The sequence below is a fragment of the Diabrotica undecimpunctata genome, chromosome 7 (genome assembly GCF_040954645.1).
Source record: "Diabrotica undecimpunctata isolate CICGRU chromosome 7, icDiaUnde3, whole genome shotgun sequence".
NCBI lineage: Eukaryota > Metazoa > Arthropoda > Insecta > Coleoptera > Chrysomelidae > Diabrotica > Diabrotica undecimpunctata.
This window is the reverse complement of record NC_092809.1, coordinates 34,026,111-34,045,796: the sequence shown is the minus strand read 5'-3', so window position 1 is coordinate 34,045,796 and position 19,686 is coordinate 34,026,111. Positions and strand designations below refer to the sequence as shown.

At 31.7% G+C, this 19,686-nt stretch overlaps 1 protein-coding gene across 1 annotated transcript in view; it reads right to left on the bottom strand.

Annotated features, from left to right (window-relative positions):
* Window positions 1–15,803, bottom strand: part of LOC140445163 (uncharacterized) — a 39,712-nt gene extending 23,909 nt beyond the window's left edge. The window contains exons 1-5 of the mRNA XM_072537022.1: window positions 14,918–15,803; window positions 14,690–14,860; window positions 5,936–6,156; window positions 4,793–5,189; window positions 4,148–4,408 (exon numbers count right to left, since the gene is read on the bottom strand). Of these exons, the coding sequence (XP_072393123.1) occupies window positions 4,148–4,408; window positions 4,793–5,189; window positions 5,936–6,156; window positions 14,690–14,860; window positions 14,918–15,550 (1,683 nt within the window). The 5' untranslated portion in view covers window positions 15,551–15,803. The remainder of the gene's footprint in view (window positions 1–4,147; window positions 4,409–4,792; window positions 5,190–5,935; window positions 6,157–14,689; window positions 14,861–14,917) is intronic.
* Window positions 15,804–19,686: the final 3,883 nt, after the last annotated feature.

The following is a 19,686-nucleotide window of genomic DNA, read 5'->3' as shown; positions in this document are numbered from 1 at the left end:
CCATTTGTTTGGATTCCTGTCATGATTTGCCCCTACTTTTGAGTATTTTATCATGTTTCTAGGCTGTTTTCACTGTTCTAGGCTTTAACCGAACGTCTCTTTCTATGTTTACCTATTTGTTTCTTCCTCAAAACAAGACCAAAATTTTTTCTGTAGTGTTAGTCCAGTCGTCAGAGATTTGATCTCTAAAAATCATACGAACAAGCTGAATTTTGCTGAGAATATCAATTTTTGAACCCCAGAAAAAATGCAAAAAAGTTTACCACTTTTACCCCCGGACTTCCCCCTAAAACTCGCCCTAGTAAGGGAAAAACAGAAAACATCGATTTACTAAGAATCTGTCCGGCGTAGAAAAATATGTTTCAAACAAGAAATGTAGCTGAGATAATTTTGAACAAAAATGTTTATTAGCACTTTTTCTATAGAATGATGAACCGTCCTCACAGAAAAAACGCTTGAAGCGACAGGCGATTTTGAATGTCACTTCGATATCTTTTGATCGGAGTATTCTATCGACAAAAATCAAAATGCGTTTTAAAGGTAAAGACTGCACCTTGCGCATGAATATTTTGCCGCAAATAAAGTCAGTTTCTATAATCTGTTAAATAAATAAATAAACGTTCCGCGATTTTTGCCATTTTTTACGATTCTCATGAGATCAATAAAATTTATAGACTACAAGCTCATGGGACATTTTTAAGGGGTCATTTGACTCAGCATGAATCACAAATAAATCAATACTATATGTAATAACAACTTTAGAAACTATGCCGTCAATTTTTATCGGTAAACTCCATTCGCTTAGCTCGGGCATATTTTGACAGATTCATTGTCGGAAACCTACAACACAACATCTATTGCAGACATCTTTCTTTAAAAAAAGAATTATTCTAAATAGTGGAAGTGTATACTAAACCCATAAAATTTTGGGTAGTAGATATGTTAAAAATATATTTTAGTTGTTATAATTTAACATAACTATTATTGTATGGGGCAGATAAATAAATATTTCCAGCCACTTTTAGTATGTCAAAAAGTAACTTCGCAAAAAATAATTACTAAATTCACTAGACAGTTCGGACTGGGAATAGCGAACCGAGAATACAAGTGGCTACACAGGTATGGTAAACTTACCACTCAAGGAGGGGGGGTATTATGGTCAAACATTTTTGTACGGCATTTATAACTTAGATAGGTAATACAAAAATAATGACCTGCGACCAACTGCCGTAGAAAAATATTGACTTGCAATTTCAATGCGTGTCCTTATTTTAATTTTTGATTTACCCACGTTCCCAGATATTTGTAGTTATTCACTCTTTCTACTTGTTTTCACTCGATATCTAGCCTTCCTACTGTATGTTGCTTAGAAATAATCATGCACTTGGTTCTCTTAACGTTCATTTGTAGTCCATATTTTATACTGACTTGATGTAATCTATTTACTAAGCGTTGTATTTTGCGTACAGATTGAATAACAATGGGGACAGCACGCAACCCTATCTAACACCTCTTTTGATTTCTATAGTTTCTGTATCGACATTTTCGATTCTAACCTTTGCTTTTTGATTCCAGTACAGATTGAAAATAACCCGTATATCTCGACTATCCACATTCTTTTCTTTTAACAGTTTTACGAGTTTCTGATGTCGTACTCTATCAAAAGCCTTTTGATAATCTATAATAGCATATATAGCAATATATATCTAGCAGATATAGAGATCCTGGTTCATATCTAATCGTCTTTGCGCGAGAACGTTAAAAGCGAACAAGAGCCTCTCTCGTTCCTAGTCCTCCTCTGAATCCAAACTGGGTGTCATCTATATCTTCTTCAATTTTTTTGTATAGTCTTCCATGTATGTACTGACTTTGGTAGTGTTACAAATGTGGACAGCAACCGATCTTCGGGTATTACTACTGTTGTATAAAATTATATAAAAAACAAAATTAGTTTAATTTACTGTTGTATATATATTTTGTTGAATATATCTAAAAGTATATGCAGTGTTTCTTCGTCAATGCATTTAATTACCTCTGAATTATTAATTAAACCTGATTTTGCGGTTTTTGCATTTCTAATTGCCTGTTCTCATTCGCGCATTATTATTTTCGGTCCTATTTGTTCATGTGGTTCTTCTTGTATCACTCTAGCATCGTTGAATAGTTTCATTATGTATTCTTGCCAAAATCTTAGTTTATCTTTGATGTTTGCAAGGAGTCTACCATTATTATCTCTGAGTATCCCATAGTGTGCTCGCTTTTTGGTATTTGTTAATTCTTTTATTTTTTTTTTTATGCATATTAAAGCTGTCGTATTTTCTGTCATACTCTTCTATTTCTATGCATTGATCTGTTAACCACTTTTCCTTGGCCTTTTTATCTCTATTTTAATTCTACTTTGTAGTTCTTGATATTTTGGCTCATTTCTCCCTTTGGCTTTTCTCCACTCTTCCATTAATGCTAAAACCCTGCGTGGGGTTGTAAAGCCCAACACAAAGCCCACAAATTTTTTTGGTTCTGGGACGTTTTTCCTCTAATTTTTGCAGACAATTTTTTAATTTTCTCGATTTTACGACATACCGAAAATTCATAGATATAGAATTTTTCATATAAAAATGATTGCACGTCATTCAAGATTTACGACGTCAGAACCCCACAGCGTTGTCAAAACATCAGAATAGTTAGTAAGTGAGGAATTTTTAAAATTTCAACTATTTGTCAAACTGTTATATTAACAGTAAATACACTTAGTTTTAAGACTACTGCAACACACTAAAATATATAAGAAAATACTTTAATACAAAATTATATATTCTAAATTTTAAACTTACCTCTTTTAGAACATTAATAGTAAAAACGTCCTGCCCTTATTTTTTGTTCAAAATAGTCTATCTTATATGAAAGTTTATCAGGTTTCTACCGACTATTTAGTTGTTTTGGCATAGCACAATCACAATACACAACAATAATATGTATTTATAAATACAATTTATTAGTAAGTAATATATTATGATCAAATTGTGTAAGCAATCAAAATATAAACAAAATTCTTACTCCAAAAAAGCGGCAACACTTTTTTGGACAATTTTGCCACACGCTGAACTGTCATTAAAATTTGAAGTATTCCCTTATCAGTTGCGTAAAATTGTCTAATCTATTTAATTAAAATTATTATTTTGTGGAATATTAGACTTAAAGAGTTATTTCATAAAATTTATATTATTAATAACAAATGTTTTTGGTTATTTAATCAAAATAAATCTAAAATTCTCAATATAATGATGATTACATTTTTCTGATTATTATACCAGGTTAACGCCTATGAAAGATCGACCAGTTCCGTATGGGTTTCGTATTATTAGCTGTGTTAGGAAAATTTGAACTCTAAGGTTGACGTTCTGGAAATTTTAAATATAAGTGACGTTACTTTATATAAATTGTGACGTGCAACATTTTTAGTTTGAAAAATGGTATACCTACTGCTATTCTTTTAATTAAATAGCTTAAAAATTATAAGAAAAACACGAAAATTAAATTGTCTGATCATCAACATGTCGGAAAAACTACTGTGACGAAATTCATAGATAACCAGCAAATTTTTTCAGGATACTCTTATTAACAGCAACAAAAAAGAAGCTTTTCATATTTTCTGGCGAAACTTGTTTTCCAATTTTCCTGTCTGACGGGTGAAATGTTTAGGGAAAATTCAAGGAAAACGCCCCAGGATCAAAAAAAGTCGCAGAGGAAAACCGTGTCAGACTCAGCCTAATGACGCGATACTCAAAGTATCATAAGGTAGGAGAAGGTATCTATCATAAACTTTTTCGCCAACGGGCATCAAACTCGGTAGACATTCTGTAAATAGGAATACCAAATTCTCAACAGACACTTTATAAAAACGAACAAACTGTAAAATACGACGAAGCAAAGTGGACTGTAACGTTAAAAATTTATTGTCTTTAGCAGAGCAGTAAAATGGCTTCGTAATTTGATTTAAGTTTATCGTGGAATCTAAATAAGGGTGCGGCTATAAAAAATGGGACATCAGAATAACTCATTGTACATATTTATACTTAAGTTGACGAGGATTCAAATATAATTCGATAATTGTATACTTAAGTTATAAAATATTGTCAATATTACTTACTGTACATAGCAGAATACCCTTTTTAGCAGCTCTAAAACTGGTAAACACCTGCTTTCTGGCACTTTGGTCCATGTTGCCGTGAAGTTTGAAGATTTCTACGTCTGCAACTATTTCCTCATCGTCGCTATCTTCATCTTCTTCGAGTACAATTACTTGATTATTTGCCAATTGTCCTCTTTGTCTTGGCATTTTTATCAAATACCTGGTGAAAAGTTCGTAGTGGTAATCAACCATACTACTCGTGCCCATAAAAACAAATACCTAGAAAATTCAAGTATAATATATTTAACTATCAAATAAAATGATAAGTATACAGTCGAATCGTCGAAAAAATATGCATACGTTGAAAACATCTGCAATTACACTAAACATAAAATAAATATAATAATATTAATGTACCTAAATACAAATGGATTATTTTATATTCACTTTTCATCCATTATAAAATAAAAAAATATGTTTCAATACATAATTTATTAAGTCAAAATGCACTATTATCTAATTGTTCGAATTAAAAAATATCTCTTTTAAAAATGAAATCACATCTTATAGCTTTCTGCACTTTCCATTAATTTACTATTAATTTTTACAAATTGCTTATATTTTTTTTGAAGGAGCGATTTAGTAAAAGATATACATACATACCTTTGAATTCGTTTTCGATTGCGACAAAATCAGAGCCGACAATGTAAATAGTCGATGTTTGACATGCGTTACTATAAATTTTTGTTGCACAGTGTTAGGTATAACCATCATCTCCGGATTCTGAGTTGTAAATTCGTCCAAAGCATCAATATATACATGTTCCTTCATCGTAAAATCCGCCAATTCTGCTATGCCTTTATTAAGCGTAGCAGATAAGAGTACTGTCTGTCTGATTTTACTACCAGGATCTCCTAGGGACATTTTTTGGGAGACGTTTTCACTTTCTGTAGTTTCTATAACATCATCGTCGCCATTATCGGTAAAAGTTTTTTTCTTTAGTAAAGCTAGCGGGTTGTATTCAGCGTTTGCTTTTGCGTTGTCCAATTCTTCAACTATTCTGGAAAATAAATTAATAACACAACAAGTCGTTATTAAATAAAGCTGTATTTTCACTACCCTTTTATCATTCAGTCTGTTAATGTTCTCGGTACATTCTTTTGTTGTGCTCAGAGACAAATGATCAACTCCTAAGCGGTATGAGAATACTTAGGGAAATTAAACGAACTAAGCAAGGAAACTATAGTTACAGCCTATGGATTTTTGAACATACCAGAGTGGAGGGAAAGACAATTATCGACATTTATCAAAAGGGGCCCAAAACAATATTTATGGGAATCATTTTTCAAATAGTAATAATTTAACGCTGGAAAAATAGACAAAAAAAATATCAATCGCAAAAGATCCATACGTTACTAAGATTTATAACGAATAAGATAATAAAACATACTACTAGGGAACTATAACTATAGAAGATTTAAATTAGTTTACAAAAAAGAGTACACAAATTTAACAGGAACACTACTGAGACAGCACCTGAAAACTTTGAAGAAGGTGGCAGATCTGACAGAAAGTAGATTCTTAGGTGGAGATAATTAGGTTTATAAAAACTTGACATATTGAAAAAGAAATAATTACTTTTAATTAAATGTAATCCTTTTCACAAGGCTGTAAAACTTGCGAGGCTGAAAGAGGACGACCATGTGTCATATTTTCATGTTTGCAGAGCCTTTGTCGACAACGTCAAAAAAGTTTCGTCTTATTCTCGTATATTGTAAACGAAATATCAAATAATAACTAACTTACCTCACAATATCCTTTTTAAATCCCATATCGAGCAAACGATCGGCTTCATCTAAGATTAAACACCTAACGTTGTTCGTTTTGAACGCATTCGTATGCAGCATGTGGTCCAAAAGTCTTCCGGGTGTGGCAATTAGGATATGTACGCCTTTTCTTAGGCGAGTTTTTTCTGTATTTCTATTTTCTCCCCCGCATAAATTTCCGACGACGATCCATTGGAAAGTCTGAAACAAAAATGTTGATTCCAAAAAACTTGTAAACTTGGAACGACGAAAATTCCATTCGGTACGTTTGATTAAATTAAAAAATTCAATCAGAAAACAGAAAAACTCAATAAGAATTAACTTTTACCTGAAATTAATTGGTTAACAAAACTTATTGCGTACCGAGCTATAAACAGGAAAGAAGAGTAAACGTGGCAACAACGTAGAAAGAGTTACAAGACAAAACTTCGTAGATCTGTTAATAGGAGGCTATTAAATATAATAACTGGATTATTTGAATATACTACAAATAACAGTTTGACTGAAATTAAATTAACAATGTAATAACCAAAAATGGGAAAACTTTGTAGACATGCTAAAAGGTGGCGTCATCGCTAAATAACGCTGATAGAGAAACCGAGGGAGACTTGTAAATTATCTTATAGGATATTTTTGAAAACGTATATGATTGTTTTTTGAACAATTTATTGGTATATGTTTTAGCAATGTCTCCAATGGAACTAATACCCAACTGAACTGCAAAGCTTTGCGTTTTTTTAAAATTTATTTATATACCTATAGGTATATTTTTATAAAAATAAAGATTTTTAGTTTCTAATGTAAGATTATTTACTGATGTCTAAACAATACAACTTAGACCCATTGACAATTTTAAGAACTTACACTACCATTAGAAGTAAATGTTGCCTCGTCTGTTAAAAGCATGTGCCTTGTCATAAATCAGTGATTTTCCAATTGTCCTTGGATACATGCACAAAATTTAAAGTATGAATCAAATAAATTTATTTGGTTTTTAAATTTTCTCAATTGTAGTTTTAGTCATGTTCAATCAATTTGATCTTTTTCGAAGTTAATTTTTGGGTTTTCAACTACCGTTAGTTTCAGACCATTTTCATTTTCTTCTGTGTAGACCTAGCTGTACATTCTTAATGTATTTATTACAACTGGCTTGTAGCTATAAATTTTGTAACTTTTGATTTTGAGTAACAAAAATAGTTGATTTCAATTTTGTTTAATACTGCTTTGGCTTTGCAATTTTTAAAAAATCTAACTGCAATACAAAATGTAAGTGGCTAAATAATATTAGTTATAAACAACAATACTTACGTTTGTTTTTTTACATAATTAATTGTTTCTAAAAGGTATGTCCAGTAATTAAGTGGCTTTAGATGATCTTTTTCCTGGTACTGTCCAAAAGATTGACAGTAAGATAGTTTTCATAATTATCCAGCTTTGAATATTAATCACTAACTAAAGCAGAACCCAATGATATAAATTTTAGATTCGTAATAGTCCTACCTCTTACTTCACGGGTACCCCGGATTTATATAAGTACCAGGAAGTTTACCAAACTCATTTTACCAATATAGCTATACATTATTGAGTTTATAACAATTTTAAGACTAACAAAACAGTGGACCATGATAAACACAGTATATGACGAGTATATATGAAAGCCAAAAGTCAGACAATAAAAAGTATCAATAAAGATAGAAACCAAAGGAGTCAAATTTGTTTTGTAATTTTTTGATGTTTGTATTTTCTCAGCTTCTAAATATAGATATGTCAAAGTTGAAACGCGTTGAAGTTCCTTACAAATTTTTAGAGATATAAACAGTATTAAATACAGTTCCGTAGTAGTATTCATAGAAATTAGACGTGCCTTCGCTACAGCAATAATCAAGAATCCAGTAAACCGCCCATTGTTTGAATTTAATACAATCAATAATGTGCCTTAAATTCTGAAATTTGTGGCGCTCTAACAGCAATATTGTTTATTGAACCACCTATAACACGAATGTCAATAGCGGGGGAAACCCCCTGACCGCAAAAAACCCGCAAAACCAGCTATGTCTGGAAAGTGATGCCAAAATGGATCTTTCTGTAAGTACTACAATTCCAATAAATTTGATGAATAAACCAAATCCACCCAATCTGAATATTTACAATGAAACACAACAAAAAGTAACAAAATAGGTAAGGCAAGCATTTTTATTCAATAGTAATGATCTAATAGTAAACTAAATTCTTTAAAGATTGGTGAAATTATTTTGTCTAACTTTCCTGAAGCAAACAATATGATTTCAAGTATAGACGCCATTGGCCGAAATAGAATTAGAGTCAAATGCAAAGATTATAAAACTGCTAATAACCTCATTAAAAACAAAACTCTAGAAATATTTCGTTTAAATAATTTAGATCTGTATATTCCTAAATTTATTTTACACAGACAAGGAGTTATTAGGGATATAGACACAGATTTATTGGAAGAGTATATTATAAATAGAATTAAACAGTATGATAGTCATTGCATATTTGAAATTGCAAACGTTAAAAGAATTACGCGTAAAGTAGAAAAAATTGTTGTAAAAAAAATGAAGACAAAATTCGAATATGTCCCTACTAAGTCTTGTATTGTGACCTTTAAAACGCAAACTTTACCAAAATATATAGTCATCAATAAGGTTATTAAAGAAGTTGAAATATATAAACAGAAAGTTTCGTTATGCTTTAACTGTCTTAGATACGGCCACTTAGGAAGTCAATGTAGGAGTCAGCCAAGATGTAACAGATGCCAAGAAACTCATAATTCAAAGGATTGTACAAAAGTTAAGTTTACACAAGTATGTTTCAGTTATAACGGGAATCACTTGACCACAAATTTAAGCGCGTGCCCAGAATTCACACGACAAAAGGTAATAAAAGAGACGATGGGTTTAACAAACATTAATTTTTACGATGCAAATAAACAAGTGCCTAAGAATTCATATGCTAGTATTCTTAGGACCAATACAGCCAACAATGATACAAATTTTCCACAAAATTCACAACCTTCTACTTCCACCCAGGGAAACAATTTTGCTAAATTTATATTTAATCCTCACACTAACCCCAGTAGGCTGAATAAAAGGCAGAAACCAAATAATTCAGACCCAACTGATATAGCTAGAAAAGAAATAGTATCTATAGTTTCTCCTCCGAAACAGCCTGAGGGAATAGTTAAAAGTCAATTTTACCAAAAAAATGTAATTCAGATAATTAGTAACCATTTTAACCAAAATCTAGCATCAAATTCGCAGACTTAAAAAAATAAACATATTACAGTGGAACTGTCGTTCAGCAGTTGCTAATAAAGAGAATTTAGAATATTTACTTCATCAGAATGACATCACTATAGCTCTATTATCTGAAACCTGGTTCAAACCGGGAAAATATTATAATTTTAAAGAATTTAATTGTGTTCGAGCTGACCGCCTGATGGATATGGCGGTTGTGCCATCCTTTTGAAACCCAACATAATATATGAAGAAATAAATTTTCAAAATACGTATTCTTTTACATATAAGTGTATTTCAATAAAAATTTCACATTTCAAGAAACCTTTACATAATTTCTCTATATAATGAACCCAGGAACAAAGTTTTAATTCAACAATGGATCAATTTTTTAGAAAATATACTAAAACTATTTATAACTGGAGGCGATTTTAACGCACACAATTTGGCATGGGGCTGCGAAATTGATGATAGATTAGGTAAAGATCTTCTAGATGCTATAGAATACTGTAATTTAGAATATTTAAACGACGGATCTCCCACTCTTGCTATTTAAAATAAACCTTCTGCTGTAGAGTTAACCATTTGTTCCCGAGATATTGCCTCTCATTTTCGTTGAAATACTCTACAAGAACCTTATGGATCTAATCATGTGCGAATTATTTTTTCATCACAAAGTTTCTCCGCAGCAGAAGCCACATCCAGTAGAAAACATAGAATATGGAACCTTAGCAGAGCCAATTGGTTGATGTATACCAGTTCTTTGGAAAAAATGAAAATACCATTAATCTACGAAGAATTGTTGACAAATATAAACCAGGCAGCCAACGTCGCTATCCCAAAACATTCTTCCATTAAAGAAAAAACAAAGGTCAAAAAGTCATTGTCAGTTAGCAGCTGAAAATAGAAAACATGCGTTTATTAATTATAAACAGAATCCAACGCTCCAAAACCTAATGGAGTATGAACGACTAGATGCTATTGTAGAGAAAATCTTCAAACAGAAGAAAAAGAAGAATTGGATTGATTTTTGCGAAAGCCTAAACTCAAGAACACCAATAAAAGATGACTGGCGAAAAGTTAATTCTTTTAAAAACCCCAAACAAGCAAACAAAGTACCTATTGATCCAGAAAATATATGGTTGCAGGAATTCCACAGAAAAATTGCCCCGGCATGGGTTCCAAATGACGACACTGTACAAGAACATATCCAAACAGTACCCAGACAAAACCACAATTTTGACGAAAATTGTCATTTATGGGAATTGCATCGAGCCCTTGAACAAAGAAATAATATTTCTCCAGGTATTGACAATGTGTCATATTCGCTGTTATACAACTTACTGATAGAATATAAAATTTCATTTTGGGTATATTTTAGAAAAGGCACTAAATCGAATAAATGAGAAAATTATTCAGAACGGATTTAAATCTTAAGGATTATGCCCATTTAATGTTGAAAATGTTTACTTTGAAAAAATTAGTGTAAAAAATGTTAGTGCCAGTTCCACAATTTCTGACTCATCTGAGTCTGTTAATAGTACATGTAAACAATCTTTACAATAACTTCAGTATTTTGAAGGAAAGTTGGGTGAAGAAACTGTAAATAGGTTCAAGGTAACAATATCGAAAATCAGGATTGGAATGGTTCTATTGAGGATAAATCCCTTTTTAACTAACATATGTAAAGAATGGACAATGGAAACCCTACCAATCCAAATTAAATGTAATACCATCCAAAACAACATCCCACTCACTGCACACTGATAAAAATTTTCCAACCAAATATCTATGGTACTCATAGCTCAGATATTATATTGTCTGGTACTGAGAAGAGATTTATTAATACTCCTGAACCAAGTACACTACATGCACACTTGGAGAGTCCATGCAAAGTTCCTACTCCATTTAAGAAAGCACTGTTTTGGCTAGACCCAAAATCTTAGGCAAAAAAGAGAAAACTAACGGAAAAGATTCCATCAGTGGTAACATCGGAAGCTTGGTGTGAATATCAATTAAAGAAAGAAAATGAAAAGAAAAAGAAAGAAGAAGTAAAAAACCAGAGAAAAATTGCAAGAGAGCAAAAACTTCTTTTGAAAGAGAAGCCAAAACAGGATATTTATGATGATGATGGAGAGGATGAAGAGTAAGTCGAGAATAATAGCAACAAACACAGAAAACTTAGTGTGAGAAACTATGTACTTGTAAAATTCCTAGGCGGTAAAAGAAAATCCATATCATAAAGATATGTTTGTGTTATTCAAGGCCTTATGGACAATAATGATGTAATAATAATGTCTATGAAATCTATTAGTAGTAGTGCTGAAAAGAATATTTTTATTTGTGATGAAAAAGACATCTCTTTTGTTAATGAAATCGTATTTTAGGCATACTGCCAACACCTATTATTTTATCCACGGGTGAATGGATATGTTATGAATTTTCTTTGCTAGTGGATGTATTTGAGGCCTAAAACCTGTGGAAAACACTAGATATACAGTTCAATTTATTTTTTCTTATTTTTATATCAACATGTATTTTACATGGGAAAGCTTCATTACTTTATTAATTATTTTGGTTTAGATTTTTATTAATAAACAAGATTTTTCAGTAAAATGTCATTATTTATTTATGGCAGTGACTGGGTGGCAATAAGTAATTGGTATTAGTATGGTATGGTTTAGCTTTACCTTTACTATAGTGGCAATGACTGGACATTTACCTAAATTCAAACAGTATCATGCGATTAGAACTTGGTACCAAAGCTATTTAAATATATAAGAGCATCACAAAAAGATACATTTCATACAAATTATAGGTAAGTAAATGTAAAACATATTTTTCTTCTTTGGTTTTTATTTACTAATTATCTTGTATAATATTTTTAATAAGGGTATAGTTAACAGGTTGGAGAAGCCTTTGGTTGTGGAAGATAACAAATAAAAATAATATCATCCCTATTGAGTTGTTCAAACAAATTGTAAAAGCCTGGGAATTCCTAGAAAGATTTTCATATGAAAATATATATTATTTTATCTCTATAAGCCTATTTTAAGTCATTTTTTTTAAATTGCTGAGCGTTTTTGCTATTCTACTTTAGCTTCCCAATCATTCATCTTTGATCAGTAATCTCTGAAGTAGAAATTGTAACATCAAATAAACTTATTTTAAAGTAAAATTATGGCTTATTCTCAACAAAAATAGTAGGGTCACCTAGGGTTAGTGTGAAAGTAGTGTTAGTGTGACAACATTAAACCCCACAGATTTTCACACTGTGGGGTTTTTGTGACAGCCTGAAACTCTTTGGAACCGCGATGAAACTGTGTTTAATAGTGATTCTAGCTCAACCAAAATTGTATGCAAGAAAGGTCAGCCTGCGAAAAGATCAACTGGTGGTAGCGGACGGGAGTTACAGTCTTGGCATGTGGAAATGCTAAAGGGGAAATTCTACCCCCCAAAATGATTCATATGGGGAAGATAATTTGGGATAGCATGTTTGGTGGTCAGGACTCATTTCCAGGGACATTATATTACACAACTGAAAAGGTTTAAGAAGTGTTTTTTAGGTCATGTTACACAATGACCAGTTATTTTAATTTACAATGGTCATATGTCTCATATTAGCATTAAACTATTAGAAATAGCACTAGAAAATAATGTGACCATTTTGAAACTACCTTCCCATACTTCCCATATTTTACAACCATTAGATGTTGGTGTCTACAGAGGATTAAAAATTATGTGGGATCAACATCTAACCAATTGGGTTCGGTATCATATTGGGCAGAAGTTATCTAAAAGTGAATTTTCAAATGTTTTAGGACTGGCATGGAAAGCAGTAGGACTCATCATGGCTTGTAAGTGGTTCTAAGAAAACGGGCATTTATGATCCAGATGTCTTATCACAAGTTAACAGATTAGCCATTAAAGAAGAAAATTATCATCCTAATAAACTAAAGAGATTTAAAGAGTCTATCAAGTGCAAAGTCCAAAAGCATCCAATAATCGTCAACCCCATAGCCGAGAAGATAACAGAGGATGCTGTTACTCATCCAACCTCCAGTCCATCAGAAGAGCAAGGGATTGCTGGTTCATCATCTATCACTCTATTAAAAGAGCATCAAATTACTGGCCAAGCAGTAAATTATAAGGGTGTCAAATTCACTGAACTTTCTGTGTGCCAAGAAACAGCAGGGAAAGTGTTTGAGCATAGACTTCTGGAAAAGATAGTTCAAACTAGCGTAAAAAATAAAGTTAAACGAAGAATTGATACTGCAGAAATAATAACAAAAGAAGAATACATCAGTTCTTTACAGACAAAAAACGCTGAGTGCATTATAAAGGAAAACAGGACACCTGTCCAAAAACAATCAAGAAAAAGTCAAAGAAAGATGAATCAGATAGTGATGAGGAGTATGTCTTTAGAGGAAAGTGACGAAGCAGAAGAGGAATTCTTAGAGGAAACTGCGATATTAAAACCTGTAAACGAGGAAGATATTAAATAAGGTTCTCTTATAGTTGCAACTTTTATAGGTGGGAAGTGTGGTACAAGTGCTTTTAGGTATGTGTGTGTAACTGAAAACTTTGATGACACTAAAGATGAAATAGACGTGGTAGGATTAAGAAGTGTTGATAAGGATAAAAAGAGTTTTGTTGTTAATGAAAAAGGCAGTTCATTTATTAGTATGTCTCAGATTATAGGAATATTGATGGATCCGATATTATCCCCTAATTGTGAAAGAATTCGGTATACTTTTAATGGAAAAGTTGATGTTTTTGAATGTTAGATGTTACTGAATTTGTAGAATAAGAAAAGGTTCTAAATAAAATACCTACATTTAATAAAAAATGGTGTTTTAAATAAGAAATTTCATGTTTTTTTTTCTAAAATTCTCAAATTTTTAAATGCCAAAAATTATTACAATATTTTTGTAATGTCTTTCTTTGTCACTTCAAGGCACACTTAATCCTAGGTGCTTTTGAAAGGCAAAAAAGCTAGTTGTCACACTATCCTTAATCCTAGTCACAGTAACACCATAATGAAGGGATAGTGTGACACCTTACTGTCTTAAATGAAACATAATGTAAAATGAATTTTAAAAATGCAAAATGCCTATTCACGGTGCAAGGATTGTGACAATTGACCAGAAAGTCTTCATTAAAAACCTGAAACTGTTCAAGTAAAGACAAATATATATTTTTTTTTATTTTAAAATCAAATTTGCATATTTTTACTTCACACTAACCCTAGGTGGCCCTATATTGCATTAAGATGCCACAAGAAAACAGGTTCAGAACTTTTTCGTGTCTTCTTTTATCTTTTACTCTTCTTTTATTCTAAATGAACTGTAATGTATTTATTGAATTTAATTTAGTTTTCTCTATAGTAGTCTCTATATGATCATTTTTACGTCTGATACTATTTTCTTGTGTTACTTTAGTGTTACAACTAACTAAATATATAAATAAAAACCTACATTGATCTTTTTAAATAGTTCGTAGGACTGTAAGGCCAATTCTCTAGTAGGAACCACAATTATGACTTGCACTCCATCAGTCCTTTGTATCCTAGGATTAATATTTTGTAGAGCTTGCAATACTGGAACAGCATATGCTAGTGTTTTACCAGAACCAGTCTGAGATCTAACCTAAAACCCGCAGTATTACAATATCTTGCTAATTATTATTTAAACAAAGAAACTTACCAAAACATTCTGTCCCTGTAGTATTGCAGGTATAGATTTTTCTTGTACATTTGTCAGAGTAGTAAAATTATGTTTTTCCAAATTAGAAACTATGTATTTGTGAATATCTAAGTCACTAAACTTTTTATCTGCACTAAAAACCTTTTCTACCACTGATTTACCTTTTGCATTACCTTTGACATAAACATCTTTATGTCCTATATTAAATAAAGAATATTGCTGGTGTTTTTTCGATGTATCAATAGGGACTGGAGTGTTACCTTCAGCTGCAGATTTCTTGGCTGCTAATTTGTCTTTCTTCCATTTACGTTTTATAAATTTCGGACCAGTATTAGAACTAAAATCATTACTTTTTTCATTATTTAAAATATTTGCTGTTTGCCTAATATCAAGGTTTTTATTTCCTGCTTCTTGTTGTGTATTTGCAGTGTTAGTTTCTAAGGAACTTACTACTTTGGGTGGTTTTTCTGCTCTCTTTTTAATCTTTGTATTGTCAGATTCATTTAATACCTTATTTTTAACTAATTTCTTTGGAATAATAGTGTCCTCAGATGCAGCTTTCCTCTTTTTAGCAATCAACACACCTTTTGGTGGTTTCTTGTTCTTTTCCCATGTAAAGTTAAAAGTTGTCATTGTTTTAAGACTTATATTAGTATACACAAACTGTTCTATAATGGTGCAATATGTCTTTCGGTGAATTTGTTGATTTTCTATTGATGAAATATTGCACTGTATTTAAAACACTTCCTTACTTTCTAACGTTAAACCAATTTAAACTTTTATTCATACACAAATTAACTAAAATAAATATTGTTCACAATAATTTCACATTTTACAGGTTATGTTTTTGTACACTACACATGTGCACGTGCAGCAAAAATGACAATGACATTTGACATCTACATGAGAGTTAAAAGTTACTTTCATAGTACGGGAGATAAATTTGAATTTTTATTAATGTTTTTATATCCTTAAATTGTTATAACTTTATACAATGTTGCTGACGAATAGTCTGTTAATGTATCTATGTTGAACAGTGAATTGGCATAATTTTTACCTGTGTATATTTGTTTCATGGTTGTCAATTCTCAGTCAATAAAGTATTTTTACCACATCTGAAATCAGCCTATTTCTACTAGTCTACGAACCTACTATAATCAGTTATTTTCCTACTTATTAATTCTGTATATTATGTTGGAATACAGTAGCAGTAGCATAGTATAATATTATATACGCGGCATTTAGAAGCATACCTAATTTCTCTGAGACTCTGAGGTTAGGTTAAACCACAAAAATAGAACTAAAACTTGACTCTAAAAACAAAATAAAAATACAAACAATAATTACATCAAAAAGTAATAAAGAGTACAGAAAGAAATAAAAGAAAAGAAGGTTCAAGATTAAAGAGGATATTTTAGTTTATTACAGAAAATTATAAAAGTGCCAAAGGATAAAATAAAGAGGTTTTTTGGTCTTCCTCTTTTGTGTCTTTCTGTAGGCTCCATTCAAGTAACATGTTTTGAACGAATGTTAAAAACCATTCTCTCAAAAGACTGAATTCACAAATGGCAATATTCGTGAACTCTCTCATATTTAGTATTATAGTATCATCTGTATAATTAATAATTAAACAGTTTAAACTTACTATACATTTTCCATATAATTTATAAATGAAATAATATAGGGCCTATTATGTTTCCATGTTTACTGTATTCTAGTATTCTGGTATGCATCTTGATCTTAGACAGTTCGTAAATATACCTGCGAAGATTTTCCAGGTTTTTTTGCCAGCATATTTAAGCAGTTCCACTGTTATGCCATCAATTCTTACCAGAAGAACTTCTGGTACATCTTCTTGGTTACTAGTTGATTCTGCGGCTTTGTACAAAAAAAATTTAGTCACGAGTTGTCTAATTTCATTTCTGTCTGTATCTTTGGTGTTTTCGTTTGTTAGAGTCAGGACTTGCTTCTTCCCAATAATTATTGTTGTTCTTTCTTTTTCTATAGTTTTTCCTGTTTTCGATTCCATTTTCTACCAGTCTTCCATTGTAGTTTCTTATGCCTTTATTAATATTTTTCGTTATTGTGTTACAAAGTTCTGTGTATTGTATTCTCTGTATGTTGCTACTGACTTTCATTTCTTAGTTTTAGCATTATTTTGGTCTAATCAGACAGTTTCCTATGTTTATTTTGTTGCCGCGGGCCGATTTCTTTGGCACTATCAATGATGATTTTCAGTAATTGAGAATTGTCGATTTGGTTAGGTAATCTTTCATTGATTGTCATTTTGCAGTGATCTGAGTTTTCTTTTAGATTGTTGATATTTAAACCGGTTACTGTTGGTTTTGTGATAAATTGTATTCTTTCTAGTTTTAGATCTAGAACAATTTTTGATCTGATTAGTCTTTGATCGCTGCCTGTTTAAAATTCATTGATTACACTGACATCTTTGATTGTAGCAATCTTGTTGGTTTTAATAAAGTCAATTTCGTTCTTAGTGGTTTCATTTGGCGCTTGCTAAGTCCATTTTCTGTTCGAAATATGTATGTATGTATGTATTTGCAATAGGCATATTTTGGTAGTGTGTAAACTGAACCAGCCTTTCTTCCCTTTCATTTCCCTCTGGGACTCCCTACTTTCCCATTACTTGTTCCTTGTCGTTTCTTCTTCCCATTTTGGCATTAGTCGTCAATTAAATTCTTAAAGTGACTTTTATTGTTATTTAATGTTTCAGTTATGTTACTGACGAACAAATAGAGGGACTCTACAGTAACATATATGTAACAAATTGAATAATATGAGAAATAACAATTTTCCAAACGTTTATATATAGGTGCTGGTAATATTTTTCATGTCAAAATATATTAAATGTAAAATTTATCAATTAATTTCAATATTGTGTGTGTATGCAAATCAAATTACGATACCTGTGATGTTTAATTAACGTTTCTTCTTCTTCCATAGTGCACTGGGCTACAGGAAGCGTTTCTTTAAGCTTGGGTGGTGGATTTTACACATAACTATAGTGTTTTTAGCGTTCGTTTACACAATATTGAAGTTATATGTGTGTCCGCTAAATGAGCTTGACCTCCCTTAATGAGGGAAGGAGTCTACAGGACCGTATTAGTTTACGTACGTAAAACATACACACACATTAATTAAAGAATTAAAATATAAAATAAAAATAATAAAAGAATACTTTAATTTAAGAATTACAAAACTAAAAGTATATGTGGAGGGGGAACAATCATTAATAAAAGCGTGCAAATACTAGCATTTGCAGATGATGTTGACATAATCGCAAGATCAAGAAGAGAAATGATAGAGGCATACAACCAAATAGAACGAGCTGCACAAAATAGTGGTCTTAAAATCAATCAGACCAAAACAAAATATATGCAGGTAAGAAAAAACGCAGAAATAAGGCAGCCACAAAATATAACAATAGGAGAATACAACATAGAGGAGGTAAAAAACTTTATATACTTGGGATCCCTAGTCACGTCTGATAATAACGTTACGGAGGAAGTGAAGAGGCGAATATTTATTGCAAATAAATGTTACCATGGCTTAATTAGACACCTAAGATCAGATAACGTCGCAAGAAAGACAAAATGCCAAATATATAAAACCCTAATAAGACCGGTACTCACATATGGCTCAGAAACCTGGACACTTACTAAAAGAGAGGAAACGTTGTTAGCCACCTTCGAAAGAAAAATCTTGCGACACATATATAAGGGCACAAAAGAAAACGGAATATGGCGAAGACGATACAACTCTGAACTATACAAAATATACCAGGATCCGGATATTATAACATTCATCAAAATAGGACGGCTGCGTTGGATAGGACATGTAGAAAGAATGGAAGAAGGCGAAATACCAAACAAAATATTCAAACAGATGCCAGTAGGAAAAAGAACAAGAGGAAGACCGAAACTGAGATACTTAGAACAAATAGAAAATGATATAACAACCTTAAAAATAAAAAACTGGAGAAAAAAAGCACGAAACAGATCGGAATGGAGAAGAATCCTAGAACAGGCCAAGACCCAAAAAGGGTTGTCGAGCCAGTGATGATGATGATGATATGTGGAGGGACGTAACATAATGCATACTTGCATTTTTAGTCAATATATGGCAGAGAGCATAGCTTCACCAAAGGTCGCCTAAGTTCACCTTTCGCAGTTTGTACAACAGCTACGCGAGCAATATCATTTTGACCGAGAATTGAAGTTTTAATTCGACCCTTTTTCCATTCTAAGAGATGCTTGGTCTCAATACGAATTCGTACTAGTGTACCTATATTAGGGTTACCCTCATTTTTATGCCACTTCGTGCGTTGATGAAGAGAGTATGTAATTATTCTCTGCTCCATCTTCGTCAAAAGTTTACATGTAATTGTTGCAGCAATTGCCAACGACTTAGTCTATTTAAATGAACATCACTGTAATCCAGATCGGAAATTATCTTTAAAGGTTCTAGTGTCAGAATATGCCCAGGTGTTAACACTGAAAAATCATTTGGATCATTAGTGACAGGACATAAAGGATGATAATTTAAGTCAGCCTCTACTTGTATAAGTAATGCATTAAATTCTTTAAAGGTTAAAACCTTTTTGCTTATGACTCTAGATAAATGTGTTTTTACGCCTTTTATACCCACTGCAAACAATCCATCAAAATGGGAAGCAGCAGAAGGATTTAAATGCTATCTAAGGACGTCGTTTTTATCAAAGTGTGACTTAATGTTTTCTAAATAGGATT